The sequence below is a fragment of the Lepidochelys kempii genome, chromosome 16 (genome assembly GCF_965140265.1).
Source record: "Lepidochelys kempii isolate rLepKem1 chromosome 16, rLepKem1.hap2, whole genome shotgun sequence".
NCBI lineage: Eukaryota > Metazoa > Chordata > Testudines > Cheloniidae > Lepidochelys > Lepidochelys kempii.
The window spans coordinates 12099679-12116638 of NC_133271.1; the positions used below are offsets into that span (position 1 = coordinate 12099679).

A 16960-nucleotide genomic window follows, 5' to 3' on the forward strand; every position below is an offset into this window, starting at 1 on the left:
GTCATGGATCTGTGTAACTCTATTATTGACTTAGATAGAGTTCCACCTGATTTACTCCAGTCTGAGACCAGAATCTATATACTGTATAAATGAAAGACAGTATCTTTATTACCATGATAGTGCATTACCTACCATGAGCATTACTATACTAATTCCCATTTTGCCAGTGAGGATACTGAGTTAGCCTATAGTTGTTAACTGGCTTTTATCAGAGTCATTATGTTCATGTGATAGCCATAGGGGAGAAAAATTGAGGAAAGCATGCAACATCTAAGTATTAACCTCCTACAAGTCTGTGAACTGCTGTTACACTGGCTGCATTTTGCCAAGACTTGCCACCCGTTCTTTTCTAAGTATTTGTGGCAACAGCAGAATCTGAGGTGTGTGTTAGTTGAAGGCAAATGCTGCCTAAATGTTGACTACTCTACATGCATTCTACTAGCTAACATATATTGTAGAGTACATCCAACTATATAGACATGCACTGGATACATACACAGAACATGAGAATTAGGGGGAACAGCAAAATTATCATAGAGATATGGGGTCCGTTATACAAATTGAAATGGAGATCGTGGAGACGTGCAGAAAAGAACGCACAGCATGGAAAGATGTGAGCGGAAAAGGCAGACTGATTTTATACATCCTTTTGCACTTGCTGCAGAGATAAACGCATAACTAAGGGGACAGGGTGAACATTAGAGCTAGTTAACCATTTCTGAATTTCAGAAATGTGACAAAATTTCACAATTTCAGAAAAGAAGGGGAAAGATTTCAGTGATATTTCCACAAAATTCTAGCCCTCCCCCTATTGGTTTTGAGAAGCTTCAAAGTTGATCAAAGGTTTTCAATTGCCCAAATATAATTTTTTTGTAATTCCAAAATAAAAAGGGGAATTTTTGGAAAAAAGTCACAATTTTCTTCCTTTTTTTCTGTCCAGCCCTACAGAAAATGACTCCATTTTAATTATTTATTCTATTATTTGCAGGCAAGGACTTAATTTGTCATGCAGTCTGCTAATAGCAAAAAAGGATGGTGGAGTATATGATAACTCCAGTGAGTAACTCACATGAAGGGGACACCCTTGCAACTAGTATTGAATTCTGGATCTAACTATTACCAGTAGGTTAAACGTACTGGGCCAAATGCTGCCCTTAGTTTTGCCCATGGGATTCCACTGACTTCAGTTGGAGTTGCAGGGCATAAATTGGCCCATGACATGCAGGTAAAGTTACACTGTCATATTATTTACAATCATTTTGTTGCAAAACTAGCTAGGGATACTGTTTGAGGGTTTAATAACAAGACCCACAAAGGGGAAATGAATGGATGATAAGTAGAGAGAAAACCAGATTAGCTCAAAACTAACCCATAATAGAAAAATGAATGGCTTAGTGTACAGACATAGAACGGAGACATAGAAAATAGCTGGATACATGGAAAACATCCAGGTAATGTAGCTAGTGATAGCTATCAATGTGTAAGAGATTGTTAACTAGATGAATGGACAACAGAAAATGTAACAGTTTGATTGTTGAATAACAAAGTGGGTGTGTGGCAGAGACACGTGAAGATAACAACAGTTAGATAACTGGACAAAAGAGAGACAAACTAGAAACTCTGGATGGATGGGTGAGAGCCAGACAGAATGTCACCTAGTAGAACGATGAGTGAATAGCAAACGCACAGGAATTAAACACATGAAAGGGCATTTGGATGGACAACAGATAAATTGCTATGAGAATTCCTTGTCAAAGTGAAATACCTATATTTATTATCCTGAGGGTAAAAAATTCAAACGGAGGTGTCCCTTTTATACATATAGCCTATTCTTTCCTATATGGATGTTCTTGGACTTTCTAAAGGAATTCCATTTTAATTCCTCACTAGTACTTTCACTATGAAGAACGTTAATGTTCTGCCTGGAAGTCAGATTTCTCTGGGTGCTTGGTACAGAGCTGGGAGTGTTACTTTCTACTATTTCTTGTTTCTGTCTTTTGCTTTATTTATTGGAAAGAGGTGGCCACAATCAATTCAGTGCCAGGTCTTCCATCAACCCAAGTTCTATGCCTCAGGGCTCTCACCCTCCCCAGATAGGATTTTGGCATCAGGGTCAACCATGAAACCTCCATCGTATTTTGGGCCCTCCATTTAAATATCCCTCTCTTCTGTCTCAGCTAGATGGTTACGCTAGCTTTGTACCATTGGAGAACAACAAAGGGGAAGTAATTGGTGGCCAGGATCTGATTTAAGGTCTTACTTGTGGTGGATTAATATACCACAATGGCTACCATTAAAAATTCTGTATTGCCAGTAGTCACTAGATACTGATATCTGCAATACCCATTTATGCCTCTGTTTTAAACAGGAATCCGATGTGGTAACTGTGTAGCATCTGTTGGCAAATTACTTTTCAGTGATAACCACTGCAGGTTCCTGTCAGGCTGACTCACCTATTCATTGTTGATAATATTACTTTGAGCTTGGGAAAACAGGGACAAAACTTCAGACAAGCAGAAGCCATAAGAGAAAGAAGGACTGACACAGAATATTGTCAAGGGTCCTCAGCAGATAGAAAGAATCTTCTTTAGTCATTCAACAGAGTAGGAAGCTGCCTTCTCCAAGCCATGCTCCCATTCAGCTCTTGACCTGTAACTCACTTCCATAGACAAGAAAGCATCTCATCCAAGACATGCCAGTAGTCACTGAACAATCTGTGCACTGTTGCAGAGGAATGTTAAGCAGGCACTCAGCTATTATAAAGTCCATTCATTTATTTCCACATGCCACTCATGCGTAACATACTACTGTCCCTCCTTCTCCAGCATCCACATTATGCTGCTCAGGCATCGCTCCAGAACTGGAGCAGGGAGAAACAAAGATGCAATCTGATTGCTCAGTTTCCTCAAAGCTGGGCTATGTGGTTACACTACAAATTGACTCTCTGCCTCCATAAATGTATTTGGAAAGATATGCTGGAGAAATGGCCTTTCCAGCTAATACATGGCTTGTTCCTCTTTGCTTCTCATGTCATTCTAAACTGCAAATATACCATGATCCTGGGTGGAACAACTAACAAAGTGGACCATGATTAGGGACCCCTTAGTTAACAACTGAAAAGATGTACCTGTTGTAGCCACAGCTTCAAGAGGATGGGAGCGCTGTCCTCCAATCATTCCGTACACCTTGATTTTATAGGATGTGTTAGCCTGGAGGCCATCAATCACAGTGCCTAAGGAGTCTCCAGGCATGAAGACTTCTGCAAGAGGCCCAGCTGCCAATGCCACCTCCTTGTACTCCACCACAAAACTAGTGTAGGCTCCTGAGTCCACCTTCCACGAGAGACTAAAGCCATGCGCTGTCACATTGGAGACCACAACATCCCTCAGCGTATCCTCCCCCATCCCAGAAGCCTCTGAGCTCCAAGATCCAGAGTACTCATCTGGGCCAGGAGTTGCCTCCCACTTTAGATCTAGACTACGTGTGGCTATAAAGAAATAAACAAGCAAAGGGTAGAATATGAAATACTTAATTCCTTCCTTTTTTTCAAAAGAACAAAAGTCAATGAACTGTGCACTTCATACTTATTACCGTCTAAGCAGATTTTGAAACCAGGACCTTCAGCACCAAAGCACAAACCTCTACCACATGAGCTAAAGGATCCATTCCGTTACTTGGTAGCCGTAGTTGACTGTTATCCACTAATGGGCTGGCCACTGAAGGAGATTGTGACACACACTCTTTGCCAGCGTGCTACACAATTTGCAAAGATTCTTAAGTTGTGTGTGCGTGCTTGCGTGCAAAGGGGGTGGATGTTGTTTATATTCTCAGAGGGAGATTGAAGAAAGTATGAGGGAGAACCAGCCAGACATACAACACATAAGAAAATAATGTCTTCAGCTCAACAGGAGCAATGCCTATCTTACAGGATTTCAGTAGGAGATAATTGGCAGATACAAACAAAAAAATCCTGCAAACCAAACCAAAGGCTCCCTGACCTCTGCAGGCCTGACTGAACAAACAGAAGTCAGGGAGGATTAAGGAGAAAGACTAAAATACACAACATGGGTAAAAGAAGGGAACTTTGAAAGCAAATACTCCCTGCCCTAAAGCAGGTTGTGCTCTATAAGCTGCATGTGAATCAGTTTCCTTTTTTTTTTTTTTTTCCAGTGCGGAGGACAAATCTCTCTTTTAATGAACGAGTGTTTCCAAGCTGCGCCCCTGGGTTCCTCCGCTGCATCCTTCCTAGAATACAAAGAGCTAGTTCGGTCCTACTCATGCTCCTGGTGCCTTCCACTTGAATCAGATACTCTCTGCTCCCTGCTGCTCAGAGCAAGCACTCCCCCGCCGCCCCATGGTGAAGCGGCGCAAAAGCCATCTCTCGCCGTAGGCAGAGTGTGAGAGCTAACAAGATTTGTTTTGCTTGGCCTGAGGACTGGAGGATCTCACACACGCTGGAACATGGACGGAATCATGAAAGCAGCAAGCCCCCAGTTCACACATCCACAAGATCTTATTTTACAGCCCCTGATTCTTATGCATTTGGGATGCATCCATCCCCAGTCAAGGGACAGATCCCAGAGATAGGTTACATCAACGAGTGCTGCTGCCTCTCTGGTGCTTCAGGAGCCTCTCGGTTTATTCACGGCCCAGAGCAAATGCTTAAAAAATTACACTGCTTTCATGCATTTTTTAAGATATCACAAGAAGATACAGAATAAGGTTTGAGGGGATTTGATTCTGATGCTAGACATGACTAGCTTGTGAAACTCCACATCAAGGTCCTTCTGATGTATGTTGTTTAAGCCTTTTCACCTTCTATGTGCATTTCTTGTGAGGGTCTGAAGATTCTTCAAAGAGAAGGGGGAGAAACAACCCTGGAAAGATCAAAGGTTTGCTCATCCCTGCAGTGTAGACCCTTGGCTTTGTTCTGTGTATCGGGGCCTGCTGAGTTTTCTCCCACTCGGCTACTGGCCTTATTTATTTATCATACAATTTACTTAATGTGGATGTTTACAGCATATGAACTCTCAGCTGTCTTGAATTATCCAACTCTGTATAGCATTTATAGGTACAGCTGGCATGAAAAATACTATGGAAAATAAAGTTGGGTTGGATTGGATTGACTGTGTGGCAGCAGAATAAGGTGCCTACTTCAATTTTCAGACTTTGCAATACCAGGCAATGTTCTCTTGTCTACAGCTGCTAATTTGTAAGATCTGAGATTTCTTGCATGGGTTTGTACTCTAGATGGAATTGAAGGAAAGAAAATGAAACTCCGAGGCCCAGATCTTCAGCTGGTGCCAACTGTTGTAACCTCACTGTTTTCAGTGTAGCTCTGCTGATTTATACCAGGTGAATGCTAGCCCACAATATTTAAACATAAAACACCCTGAAAACATATAGGAGCTGATTATCTTTTACCCTAAGGCCATAGCCTGATATAGTCCCATCTCTGGGCCCCATTTACACACTGAACAGTTCCTTACTCAACAAGAAGTCCCTCTGACTTCAGTAGAAACTCCTTGAGGAATAGGGTACTGCTCAAGGTGAATACTGGTGGACCAATGGCCTCTCTTTTATCGAGAAGTGTAGCAGTTGTGGTATCCAATGGACTCAAGGGACTGAGACTAACATTAGGACATCAGCTTTCCTCTCCTATTGAAAGAGAAAAATGGTGACAGGCAAAAGCGGAATTGTGAGGGCTCCAACCATGTTTTGATGCTTCCAGTGTCAAGAAAGGCTGCAATGAAAATTCATTAAGGTGGTGGGGGGGAATGTTAAAGGGGTGTGCTGTTAACATCTTTGTCCCCCTTCTTTGATTGCTAGAGTGCAGGGAAACAAAATAAACCATTAGACCGACACACACAAAATCGTCCAATTTAAAGCAAAGAACGAGGTTGTACATTCTCTGCTGGAGAATAAGTGTATTGTGGGGGTCACCTTAAGGGATAAGCAAGCACACAACAGAGGAGATGGAGAAAAACAAAGGGATAAGGAAAAGGCATGGCTACACCTCAGTTAGGCTTTCACACACTAGACAGAGAGAAACCAGGTTTTTACAGCCAGCTGACGTATTCAAAGCTGCTCCCCAGCAGCATCTTGGAAAGCCGGTGACATTTTGTTTGGACCATCTCACATGCTCTTTAAGAGGATCGGACACAGTGCACCCATTCAGATGCTGTTACTTACCAGTAGACTCCTTCACCATTGTGGGTTTGCTCTTGTGTCTGCCCTTCTCTGCCACTAGGGTGATGGTATATTCTGTACCAGCCTCCAGCCCTCGCAAGAGGTAAGAGGTGCTATCTGCTGGTATCTCAATTTCATTCTTCATCCCAGAGGGGATAATGTAAGTGAGGCGGTAGCGGTCGAACTTGGCCAGTGGTCTTCTCCAGTGGAGGGAGAGGGTCGTTTCAGTGTTATCAGTGACCTCCAAGTCCTTGGGGTTATCCAGATCTGCACATTAAACCACAGAGGTTATTTATACATCAGAATTTTTTCTGTTCCTCAGGGCAGGAGCTGTGTACTGCCATGTAGGTATTCTCTCAGCTAACTGCAGAAAAAGCCATAATTACTCTTGCTGCCTTAATAGATTCACTGTATAATGATAGCCTGATTTCCCTTTCTATGTCTTTCAGACCCTATTCCTTGGTCTAAATAGTAGCAGGTGAAGTTCCGTTTATGTGCAAACCAAACTGAATCCAGATCTCCCTCACTAACATTCATTTCAACAGGGCTGCATGGAGGAGAGGCAGAATCTGACCCCCTCATTTATTCATTTTTAAAAGGCATTCAGTTTCAGCTGTAATTCCAGCACTGAGCCCGTGTGATGAAACTAGAGCACAGGTGCTCAGCCTGGCAGTCATGGGGAGAGTGGGTGCCACAGACAGGTAGCAGGGGGTTGCAATTGCACGGCCCTTCCCACAGCAGTAATGGAAAGGGGGATGCCAGTACGGAAACAGGTCTGGGTACAAAAAGGGTTGAGATCCATTGAACTAGAGCAAGTTTTTAAGAAGACCTCCAATCCCGGGGAAAAGACTCCCAGGGATGGAGAATTTGCCACATCCCTCACTAAGCTGTCCCAATGGTTAATTGAACCCACTATTAACATTTTATATGTTTAGAACTGGACTATACCGTATTTTGTGGGCTTCTCTCTTTTTCCCAGCAACAACATTCACTTTTAGTGGAAGAGACCACAAGGACTGCACAATTTACCAGACTTCTACACTTGGCCCCTAACTGGGGCTCTTGAACAGCTCCAGCTTTCTTTGCTCTTTCCCCCTAGGTGGCCAAGAAAAAGGATCATCTCACCGGTTGCAGCATTCATAGTAGCAGGAGCGCTTTCTCTGTCCTGCTTCACTGCTGTCACTCCAATGCCATATTCAGTTCCAGGTCTCAGACCTACGGTGAATGTGTAGAGATGTGTCACTGTTTAGGGATGGTGCTAGATAAATAGTTTCTTGGTTTTTTTAAATAAGAAAACTATAGTGGCGCCAGATCTTTCCTGTTCTATGAACATTAAGAGCCAAATTTTCAGACACTCTCTGGTGGGCCTCCAATGTGGAAGAAAAACCGGTTGCATTCACAGTCAACTTGGTGATTTATTATCATCATTGCATTACCTCGAGACTTCAACCAAGATCAGGGTCCCTGTGTGCTAGGCACTGTACAAACACATAAAAAGTGACAATTCCCACCTCAAAGAGATTATGATTGAAATAAATGTAACCTGCACGAGTGTGCAGACTTCGTGTTGAATGTGAAAATCCCAACTGCCTAACTTGCAGGCAAGAGGTCAACCTGCAAGCATAAAAAAGTGTGTGCTCACTTCTGCAAGCACGTGCAAAAGTGGCATGGGGAGCCGGAGCCTTGGTGTCAGATTTTTAAAGGTATTTAGGTGCCTGGAGAGTCAGATTTCAGAGTAACATCTGTGTTAGTTGGTTAGTCTTTAAGGTGCCACAAGTACTCCTTTTTTTTTTTGAGATTCAGAGAGGCACCTAGAGAGATTTCAAAGTTACCCAAAATCAACTGCCAGTGATTTCAAAATTGATTTGAAAATTCCACTAGGTGCCTATCCGCATCTTTAAATACCTTTAAAAATCTGGCCCTCAGGCTGACAACGTGGCTCCTGACAGGAACAAAGACACAATGTACCCAAGTTGGTAAAAAATGAGAGTCTCCTGGTATGTAAATCATCTTCAAAGTCTTTTACATCCTGAATATCTTCTCTACCATAAAAGATTCAAATACACTTATTATCCCAATCTGCATGGATTTTGGTGTGGTTTTAAAGTCTCTTTCATAGATTCACATTTCTCTTCTCATCTCTCCAATATGACTCTTTATAGTGCTACATTTTTGTAAATTCTTTGTAATCCATTCAGAAGATACAGTCCTTTACACTAAGTGGGTCTCCTGTTCCTCTGTTGTGCAGATATAATTCTTAGAGTTGGGGAAAGTTCCATTCATAGCAAAGGAAGATCAGATCTCTCTAGATAGCTTATGAGACCCTAATGAAAACAATGCTCTTATTGAATATTGATGCAATTATGTTGTGATTATATAAATATTATGGTGGGCTGAGGCACCAGCTGGAGACATAAAATAAAGCCCAAACTCTGGTTCAATTCAAGATCCCTTTATTCATGGCTAGTTTTATTAACCTAAGATTTCAAAACAGTCAACAGCTGTGAGGGGAGAGGACAAGGCATTATCCATGCAGTAGATTCCTCTTTGTTTTTAGAGACCTGCCCCAGATCAGCCATGTGGCAAGCAGGTACCCGGCTTCTATTTGTAACCCGTTACATGCCTTTACACCTTGCCACAGTGCATCGTGATGATAGGAGGTCAGATCTCCAGATGGTTACTGGTGCCAGTTACATTAACAACAATCTCACTTTGATCCTACCTGTGAGTGTAGCCTTGGTCGTGACCTGGTTACTCCTTGGCACAGTTATTTCAGCATGGTCTCCACCTGAGATGGGAGCAAACTTGATTCTGTAGTTATCGATGCTGGCTTGGCTGTTCTTCCACTCCAAGGTGATACTGTTGTCTGTCTGAGACAGGCGCTTCAGGTTCTTCGGTGCATCCAAGTCTGAGGAGGGAAAAAAGGTTTTCTCTCTCAGGACAGAAGGAAAGAATGATTCATACGCCTGGCATATGGTACCATCTACAAGATAAGATCAATTTTCCCACAGAAGTTGCCACTTCAAGGAAAGCAGACACTTCCTGTGAAATTTTTTCATTTTGTTTAATCGAAAACCCAATTTTCCATCACATTAAAGGTGTGACGGGAAATGGTTGACCAGCCCTGGAATTCAGTATTCAGAAGATACACTCCAACCCTGGCCTAAAGGAGTCTCATCTCTTGGAGTGAAATAGGGATTTTATCTAAAAATTCCAGGAGCTGTCATAATTCACTCCCATAACGGACTCAAATCCTGCTTTGGTGAAACAACTCCACCCTGGGGCAAAAGAAGATTTCATTCTCCTTGTTCCATTTATTCCCCAGCATTGTCATATGGCTCCATTAACAGATCCAAACCATGACTGCATGCTAAAATGCACACCTTTTACCAAAGCATTCCCAGCATAACCAAAGGTGAAACTGAATTAAAAATCAAAGCAGGCAGAGATTCCCAGGACCCAGGAAGGGAAAAAAAAAAGAGTTCTCTTCTAATCCACAATGGATGTAGGCAGAATAATGCATCTGTTCAGAACTAGGCACTGTGGTAATGGCGGTTATAGGAAAACTTTAGATCAGTAAACACACAGGCAGGCAGATAAGGTAGGAGGAACACTGTTTGGTGGTGGTGATGGTGTGGGAAATGGGAGATTCAAGGTAAAGGTATCTAAAGGTCCTAAAGAATCTGGGAACCTAATTTCAATTTTCAAAAGAGATACAGGCACTTAGGAGCCTAAGTCTCTTGGAAAAGCAATGGGAGCTAAGTTCCTAAGTCACTTTTGAAAAGTTTACTCGACTTCCATAAACCTCTATGACTGGTACAGTGCTGTGCTGGCATAACAACTGTGAAGTGAAGCAACATGATACAGCTAATTCGCATGGATGTGTTGATGGTGATTGGAGTAGAGCAGAAGACAAGAAGCTATGACCGTTTCTGAACAAGCTCTTTACCTGTGACAAAGATTTCCTTCACAGGGTCGCTGGCCATGTCCCCACGCCGAGAGATCAGCGTCACCTCATACTCTGTGTGTGGCTTCAGATTCCCAATGGAGTACTGGCTTTCATCCTCAAAGAGGTCGATGGTCGTCCTGTCCCTTGGAACATCCTTTGGTCCGTAGGTGAGTTCCATGTCATCAATTTCAGCCAAAGGTTTGAACCATGTGATTAAAGCTGTGGTGTCTGTCACATCTCTTGCCTCAATCTGGCTTGGGCCATCAAGCTCTGTTAAGGAAAGAGGAAAAACATGAATTTTCTGATCCCATCATAGAGAGATCAAACATAGTCTGGACATTGACCCTTAATAGTTGAATCAAAGCAAAGTTCAAATACGTGGCTCCTATTAGCTGAAACTCATCTTCATGTCGACTTCCTTATGGCCCTTAACGTTCTACCGATGCAGATGGAAAGTGCTGTGTTACACAGGAAGGAAAAGGGACGTATACTGAGCCGGTTCTGCATCGGCACAGCAAGGATAAGCAGCAGTCCAAGCAAGTTCTTCAGCTGCACGAGGACTCCTGCTGGTGCCAAATAGTTTCCATGTGGTGGGTTAAGGATGCAGAGCCTGTTTCACTTTGTTGCACTCTCTGAATGGGAATAAAATGTATGCTGGCCCACGGCCAGCTGGAAGAAACATCTCCTTTCCTCCCCAGACAGGTAACCCACTCATTCCTTGTGTCAGCTACTTCAGTTCTTCCCGGCTATGTGTTTTCAAAAGCAGAAACTTTTGAAAGTGTGGCTTGGTTTGCCTCTAGTTTAGCATCTCCACAGAGTACACCAAATAACAGAACAGTACTTACTTGTGGTAAACACTCTAAACAACCCAGGTCCTCTGGTTTTGTTTTTCACTACATGCAGGGACACGTTATACTGTTGTCCTGGTGCCAGACCTGGCTGCATATACGATGTGTCTGGTCTCTTCAAACTGTTGGTTATGTCCCCATTATCTTCCTTTTTCTGTAACACACAAGGCACTTGGTTAAAATTCAAGTTGGACTAACTGCTTTTTTATTCATCCAAACTCTAACGTTTCCTGAAGACAAACTGATTTTAATGAAGTTTTTGATGGGAAGGTTTCCGAGGTCCATGGAGGGACTCTCCGGTCATTTCCAGGGAGACAGCACTGAATCCAAAAACAGACCTTTTGGAACAATTCCATTTTGTGGAAACATTGGAAAAGTTTGGTTTTCATTCCAATGAGGAACAAAAACGAATTTTAAACCCTCAAAAGTTATTGTGAAATAAAATGGGCATTCTCTGGCCAGCTCTAGTTTGAATGCAGCATAAAAGGAGCCCAACACTCTGCACTTGTACTCGGAGGCATCACGGGATGAGCTTTTTCCTTACCATATTTCGGAAGACGAGCTCCCAGCCATCAAATGAAATGTTCAGAGGATCCCACTCCACCTGCACAGATGTCTCCCTGATGGATTTGAATGTCAGACCTTCAGGAGCAGGCAGATCTATGAGGAGAAACAGCAAGAGGGTAGCTACATGGATCATAGTGTTCCCACAGATCAGAAAACTAGGTCTTCACAAACGAGTACCGTGGTGAAAATCACTGGGGATGTTTTGAGATACTCCAAGATGCTTACATGGTACTGTGACGGGTGCTATAGATAGATAGATAGGCAACTAGTACAATGAACAAACACACGGTGGACCGATAGCAAAGGTGGGTTCTGTAGACGGATGGATGACTTTTTTTCGTCCCCAAAGATGCCAGAGTTAATTTGGGACCCAAACGATAGGAAAATCTATCCACCATCCTGACTCCTCCCTCCCACCTCTCCAGCCACAAGGGCTTTTTAATCATCCTTGATTTCCAGACCCACCCCCCCAAAATGTCCGCCACACCCACAGATATGTTGGTGCCTTTTAAGAGACATGCATAGCTATGTACTTGCCAGTTTAGCAGTTCTGTGATACACTGCAGCACTACATGTTAAAGCAGAGATCAGACTTTAGCCCCTTCTACTTACAGGTGATAGTTCCCTTCCATAGAACCTTTCCAAGCACAGTAATTAGCACATGCATGCAATAAGTTAAATATATTATATATACCCACAATGCCTTTGCTTTCTCAGGTGGGCCAACTGGAAATATATGAGCTCATTTGGGTGGCAAGACTGAAACATGAGGATAATGAAGAGTGAATGCACTTATTTAATCTGGCTTTGATGGTGCACATTACTCTTAAAAATAAAGCATAATATTCTACAGCAACAGCTTATAATAGTGTTATTATAGGGCTAGAGGGCCACGGGTATAGAATAGTATGGTACGGCATGGCATGCCTTACAAGAGGCTGAACCTTGCAGTAGTGAAAGGCATTGAGATATCGTAGAGAAAGGTGAGACAGATGTGCAATGAAAGTGATTTGTACTTGGAAGCATTGAAAATCCAATTACAATAGTACTGAGCCAAATGCTTTTACGTGGATGCATGAAAACGATTTTACAGGTGGAGTCCCAAAGCCTTAAACTGTAGCCTGTCATGACAGTAGACAGAGTTTTGGTTTACAGGAACCCAATGATATTCAATGGAAGGCTTCATGCAGAGCAGGAAAGTTCCAGTACTGTAATTCTATCGTTCTGAAGGCATACCATTGCAAGAAGAGATTGGAAAAGAAAACTGAGGAGACTCTGGCTTGGTCCAGACTTCAAGTGGAATACAAAAGAGAAAGAACAATAAAAAAAGAAAAGTCCCAAAGAAAAGAAAAGAGACAAGTAAATGTATATTAGGGAGCAGAGAGATGGTCAAATATAGAGATTTGTATTTATTTTAAACTCACAGGTTGCCACCCTGGCACTGATTGGAATACTCTTCTTGTTCTTTAGGATGGCAAACACACGGATAAAGTATTCCACACCAGGCTCCAGTTCACGGATGGTAGCAGATGTCTTGTTTCCAGGCACCCTGAACTGCAGTTCTAGGCCACCAACACTGGTAGGAACATAGGTGATGAGATACTCATTGACTAGATTCTCATTCTTCCATTCCAGATTGACCGTCTGATCTGTCACTTCTGTCACTGTCAAGTCGCTTGGAGAGGACACTGCCAGGGGGAGAAAAAAAAATCAATGGAGACATTAAGACAGTGGGCCAATTTCTGCTGTCACACCCATATGCAACTCCTGTTCATAGTAATACACGCCCCCCTCTAATGGCTGATGCACAGAGGTTTATAAGGCCACCAGAGCTGCCTGTTAGGGGACTTAGTGACTTATCTCAAGTGCTAATGGCCCATGAGTTTAGCTGAAGATCCTGGGTTCAAATCCTATTGTCAGCTTGGGTGAGGCCAGCTATCTGGAATTACTTCAACAATTTCAGAGGAATTATTCCAGATTTTCATGGGTGGGAGATCAAACTAAGACTCAGGATTCTTCTGCTGGGAGGAAACTGGAGGAGATAAAGAATTGGAAATGTCACCACAGGGACAGCAAAAGGAACACAGCAGGGTTTCATAGCCCAAGAGTTACAACTCCTATTGGAAAAACAACAAGGAGGCCTTGTGGCACCTGAGAGACTAACAAATTTATTTGGACATAAGCTTTCGTGGGCTAAAACCCACTTCATCAGATGCATGGAGAGGAAAATAGGTGGGTTTTAGCCCAGGAAAGCTTATGCCCAAATAAATTTGTTAGTCTCTAAGGTGCCACAAGGACTCCTCTTTGTTTTTGCTGATACAGACTAACACGGCTGCCCCTCTGAAACTCCTACAGGAGTGACTGCAAGTTGTCTTAAGGGCCATAGGTTGTGCTAACAGCAAATGACAAAACTCCCAGTGCTGACTCAGCTTTGCTGACCAGCAAGTCAGAGAGGATGGGAGCCAAGACTGTCCATTCCACAGGTTGATTTACTCCCAAGGAGCAGTCAACCAACTGAGCTCCTTGGTCTCTCCTTGCATGGTGCCACAGCGTGGCACGCACTCTGTTCTGTACACCTGAAACAGTTGCTATGCTGCAGATGCAAACCCCCCACTTTCCCAGTTCAGCATGAACAAGCGGTATCAGACATAGGAAACTTATCTTTAATCTGCAACCTGGCTATCAGAAATACACAGAACTCAGGCTGTCAACCTTTGAAGTCTTTAGCCTATACTCCAGTATTCCTGGAGGGCCACAAGTCTTATTTTCGAGTCAAAGCTCCCTCTACACTTTAAAAAGCTACTTCCCTTAGCAAATCCAGCTGACTCCCTAGTTCTAGGACTCTTTGCTTTCCCCTTGGCTGAGCAGATGTATTTTAGCTACAGCCAGTACAGAAGAATACAACAGAAGAAGTGTCATGGGAAAGTAAAAGTGCAGGAGGCCATATTGCCAGCTACTTGTAAATCGCTGCATAGCCACTGACGTCCATGGGAATTGTACAGATTTATACCAGGTGAGAAACATAGCTACAGTGTTAGCCTCACTGGCCTCTTGGTCATCAAACTATTAGACCCAAGAACAGTAGAAATAACAAGAATTCTGGTCACCTTGGCCAAATGCTGCCTTAACCCCAGTGACTTCACTGGGGTCATTCCTGGTTTATACCATCGTAAACAAGATCCGAATCAGACCCCGGCTTTCTAAAAAATACCCTTAAATCTCCATTCGCTGACGGACAAATAGAGGGTAATTTAAGGGTGGTTGGCTGGCTGAGACCAACACTAAAACCTACCATTGGCGCAGTCATCCCCTTCGTATCCGTCATCACAAATGCAATGCCCATCAACGCAGCGGCCCATGTCATTGCAGTTGTTGGGGCAGGATCGCTCACCGCAGTCCACTCCTTGAAAGCCCTCGTCGCACTGGCACAGCCCGTTGACGCAGAGCCCCCGGTTGTTGCAGTCACTGGGACACCGCTGTTGGCTACAGTCGATCTCAGTGAACCCATTGTCACACTGGCACAGCCCGTTGACGCAGAGCCCCCGGTTGTTGCAGTCATTGGGGCACCTCAGCTCAGCACAGTCCTCCCCCATGTACCCCTCGTCGCACACGCACTGCCCATTGACGCAGCGCCCGTGGTCATTACAGTTGTTGGGACACCTCAGCTCTCCGCAGTCCTCGCCCACGAAGCCCTCTTCACACACACACTGCCCGTTGACGCAGAGCCCCCGGTTGTTACAGTCGTTGAGGCACCTCAGCTCTCCGCAGTCCTCGCCCACAAAGCCCTCTTCACACACACACTGCCCGTTGACGCAGCGCCCCCGGTTGTTACAGTCATTGGGGCACTTCAGCTGGCTGCAATGCTCGCCTGTGAAGCCCTCGTCACACTCACACTGCCCATTGACACAGCGGCCCCGGTTGCTACAGTCGCTAGGACACCGCAACTCACTGCAGTCTTCGCCCATGAAGCCCTCCTGGCACACACACTGCCCATTGATGCAGCGGCCCCGGTTGTTACAATCTTTGGGGCACTTCACTTGGCCACAGGCGGCGCCAGCAAAGCCCTCGTTGCACACGCACTTCCCGTTGACGCAGCGCCCCCGCTTGTTGCAGTCCTTGGGGCACCGCCGCTCGCTACAGTCGTCGCCCACAAAGTCCTCATTGCAGATGCACAGCCCATTACTGCAGCGGCCATTGTTGTTGCAGTTGTTGGGGCAGGTAAGCTCCCCACAGTCCTCCCTGGTGAAGCCCTCCTCACAGTAGCAGGTCCCGTTGACACAGCGGCCACGGTCGTAGCAGTCATTGGGGCAGATAAGCTCGCCGCAGTCTTCACCTGTGTAGCCTTCGTCGCACACACACTCTTTCTCCACGCAGCGCCCACGGTTATTGCAGTTGTTCGGGCAGAGCGGCTCACTGCAGTCCTCACCAGTGAAGCCTTCAACACACACACACCGACCGTTCACACACTTTCCATGCTCCCTGCATGCCACCGGGCAAAGCTCTTCACTGCAGTCCTCACCGGTGTACTCCTCAAAGCACAGACAGACACCATTGATGCATTTGCCTTGGTCACTGCAGTCATTGGGGCAGGTGAGCTGGCTGCAGTCCTCCCCAGTGAAGCCCTCATCACAGATACATTTTCCATTGACACAGTGGCCTTTGTTGTTGCAATTGTTCGGGCATTCTGGTTCTGAGCAGTTGGGTCCTTTCCAGCCAGGTTCACAAATGCAGCCACAGTGCTCAGTGCTGTAGTTCCCTCGTCCACTGCAATATGGCGTGGTGTCCACTTGTCCTGTATCAATGAATCAGAAAACTCATTACACCTAAGAGATTGTGGTGTGCGTCACAGAAGTTAGACACACAAGATTGTTACTAAGACCACTCTGGTACTGCTCGTAGGGCACGGGTCAGGGTTACAAAATTTTATAATCTTGTATAAAATGGCAGGGGTAAGCATCCACTGAACCCAAGGACAACTGTTACCTCTTCTCTTAAAAAATAGTAATGGTGGCAGAAGTGGGATGATGCCAATGTGGACAGTGAGCTTGGATTCGTGGCCTGCTCACACAAATATCACATAGTGATTAAGGGATGGGTGAATCTCAAAAAATTTGGCGTGGATAAATATCCAAAAGTTTTGTGTAAGATTAAACCCTTCAGGTTTGGGTTGTGCCAAATATACTCTGAAAATGGCTTCTCACACTTCATTCTGCTGCTCTGACAGCCCCGACCAAACCCAACAAGAGCAGAGGTATGTTGAAATTTTAAAAAAGAGATAATGGTAAGAATTTTAAAATGTATTATTTATTATTAATCATGTTTATTACAGTAATACCTAACAGCCAGCCAAGAATGGGGACCCATTGTGCTAGGTGCTGTACAAACACACTGGCTGTGCTGCCTTGGG

At 44.3% G+C, this 16960-nt stretch overlaps 1 protein-coding gene across 7 annotated transcripts in view; it reads right to left on the reverse strand.

Moving 5' to 3' along the window:
- The window catches only part of TNC (tenascin C), a 92373-nt gene that overhangs the window by 39053 nt on the left and 36360 nt on the right, over positions 1 to 16960 (reverse strand). For all 7 annotated transcript variants that reach the window (XM_073314115.1, XM_073314112.1, XM_073314111.1 and 4 more), the window contains exons 3-10: positions 14846 to 16345; positions 12978 to 13241; positions 11531 to 11646; positions 10984 to 11140; positions 10139 to 10408; positions 8912 to 9097; positions 7315 to 7404; positions 6193 to 6456 (exon numbers count right to left, since the gene is read on the reverse strand). In XM_073314115.1, the coding sequence (XP_073170216.1) occupies positions 6193 to 6456; positions 7315 to 7404; positions 8912 to 9097; positions 10139 to 10408; positions 10984 to 11140; positions 11531 to 11646; positions 12978 to 13241; positions 14846 to 16345 (2847 nt within the window). The remainder of the gene's footprint in view (positions 1 to 6192; positions 6457 to 7314; positions 7405 to 8911; positions 9098 to 10138; positions 10409 to 10983; positions 11141 to 11530; positions 11647 to 12977; positions 13242 to 14845; positions 16346 to 16960) is intronic.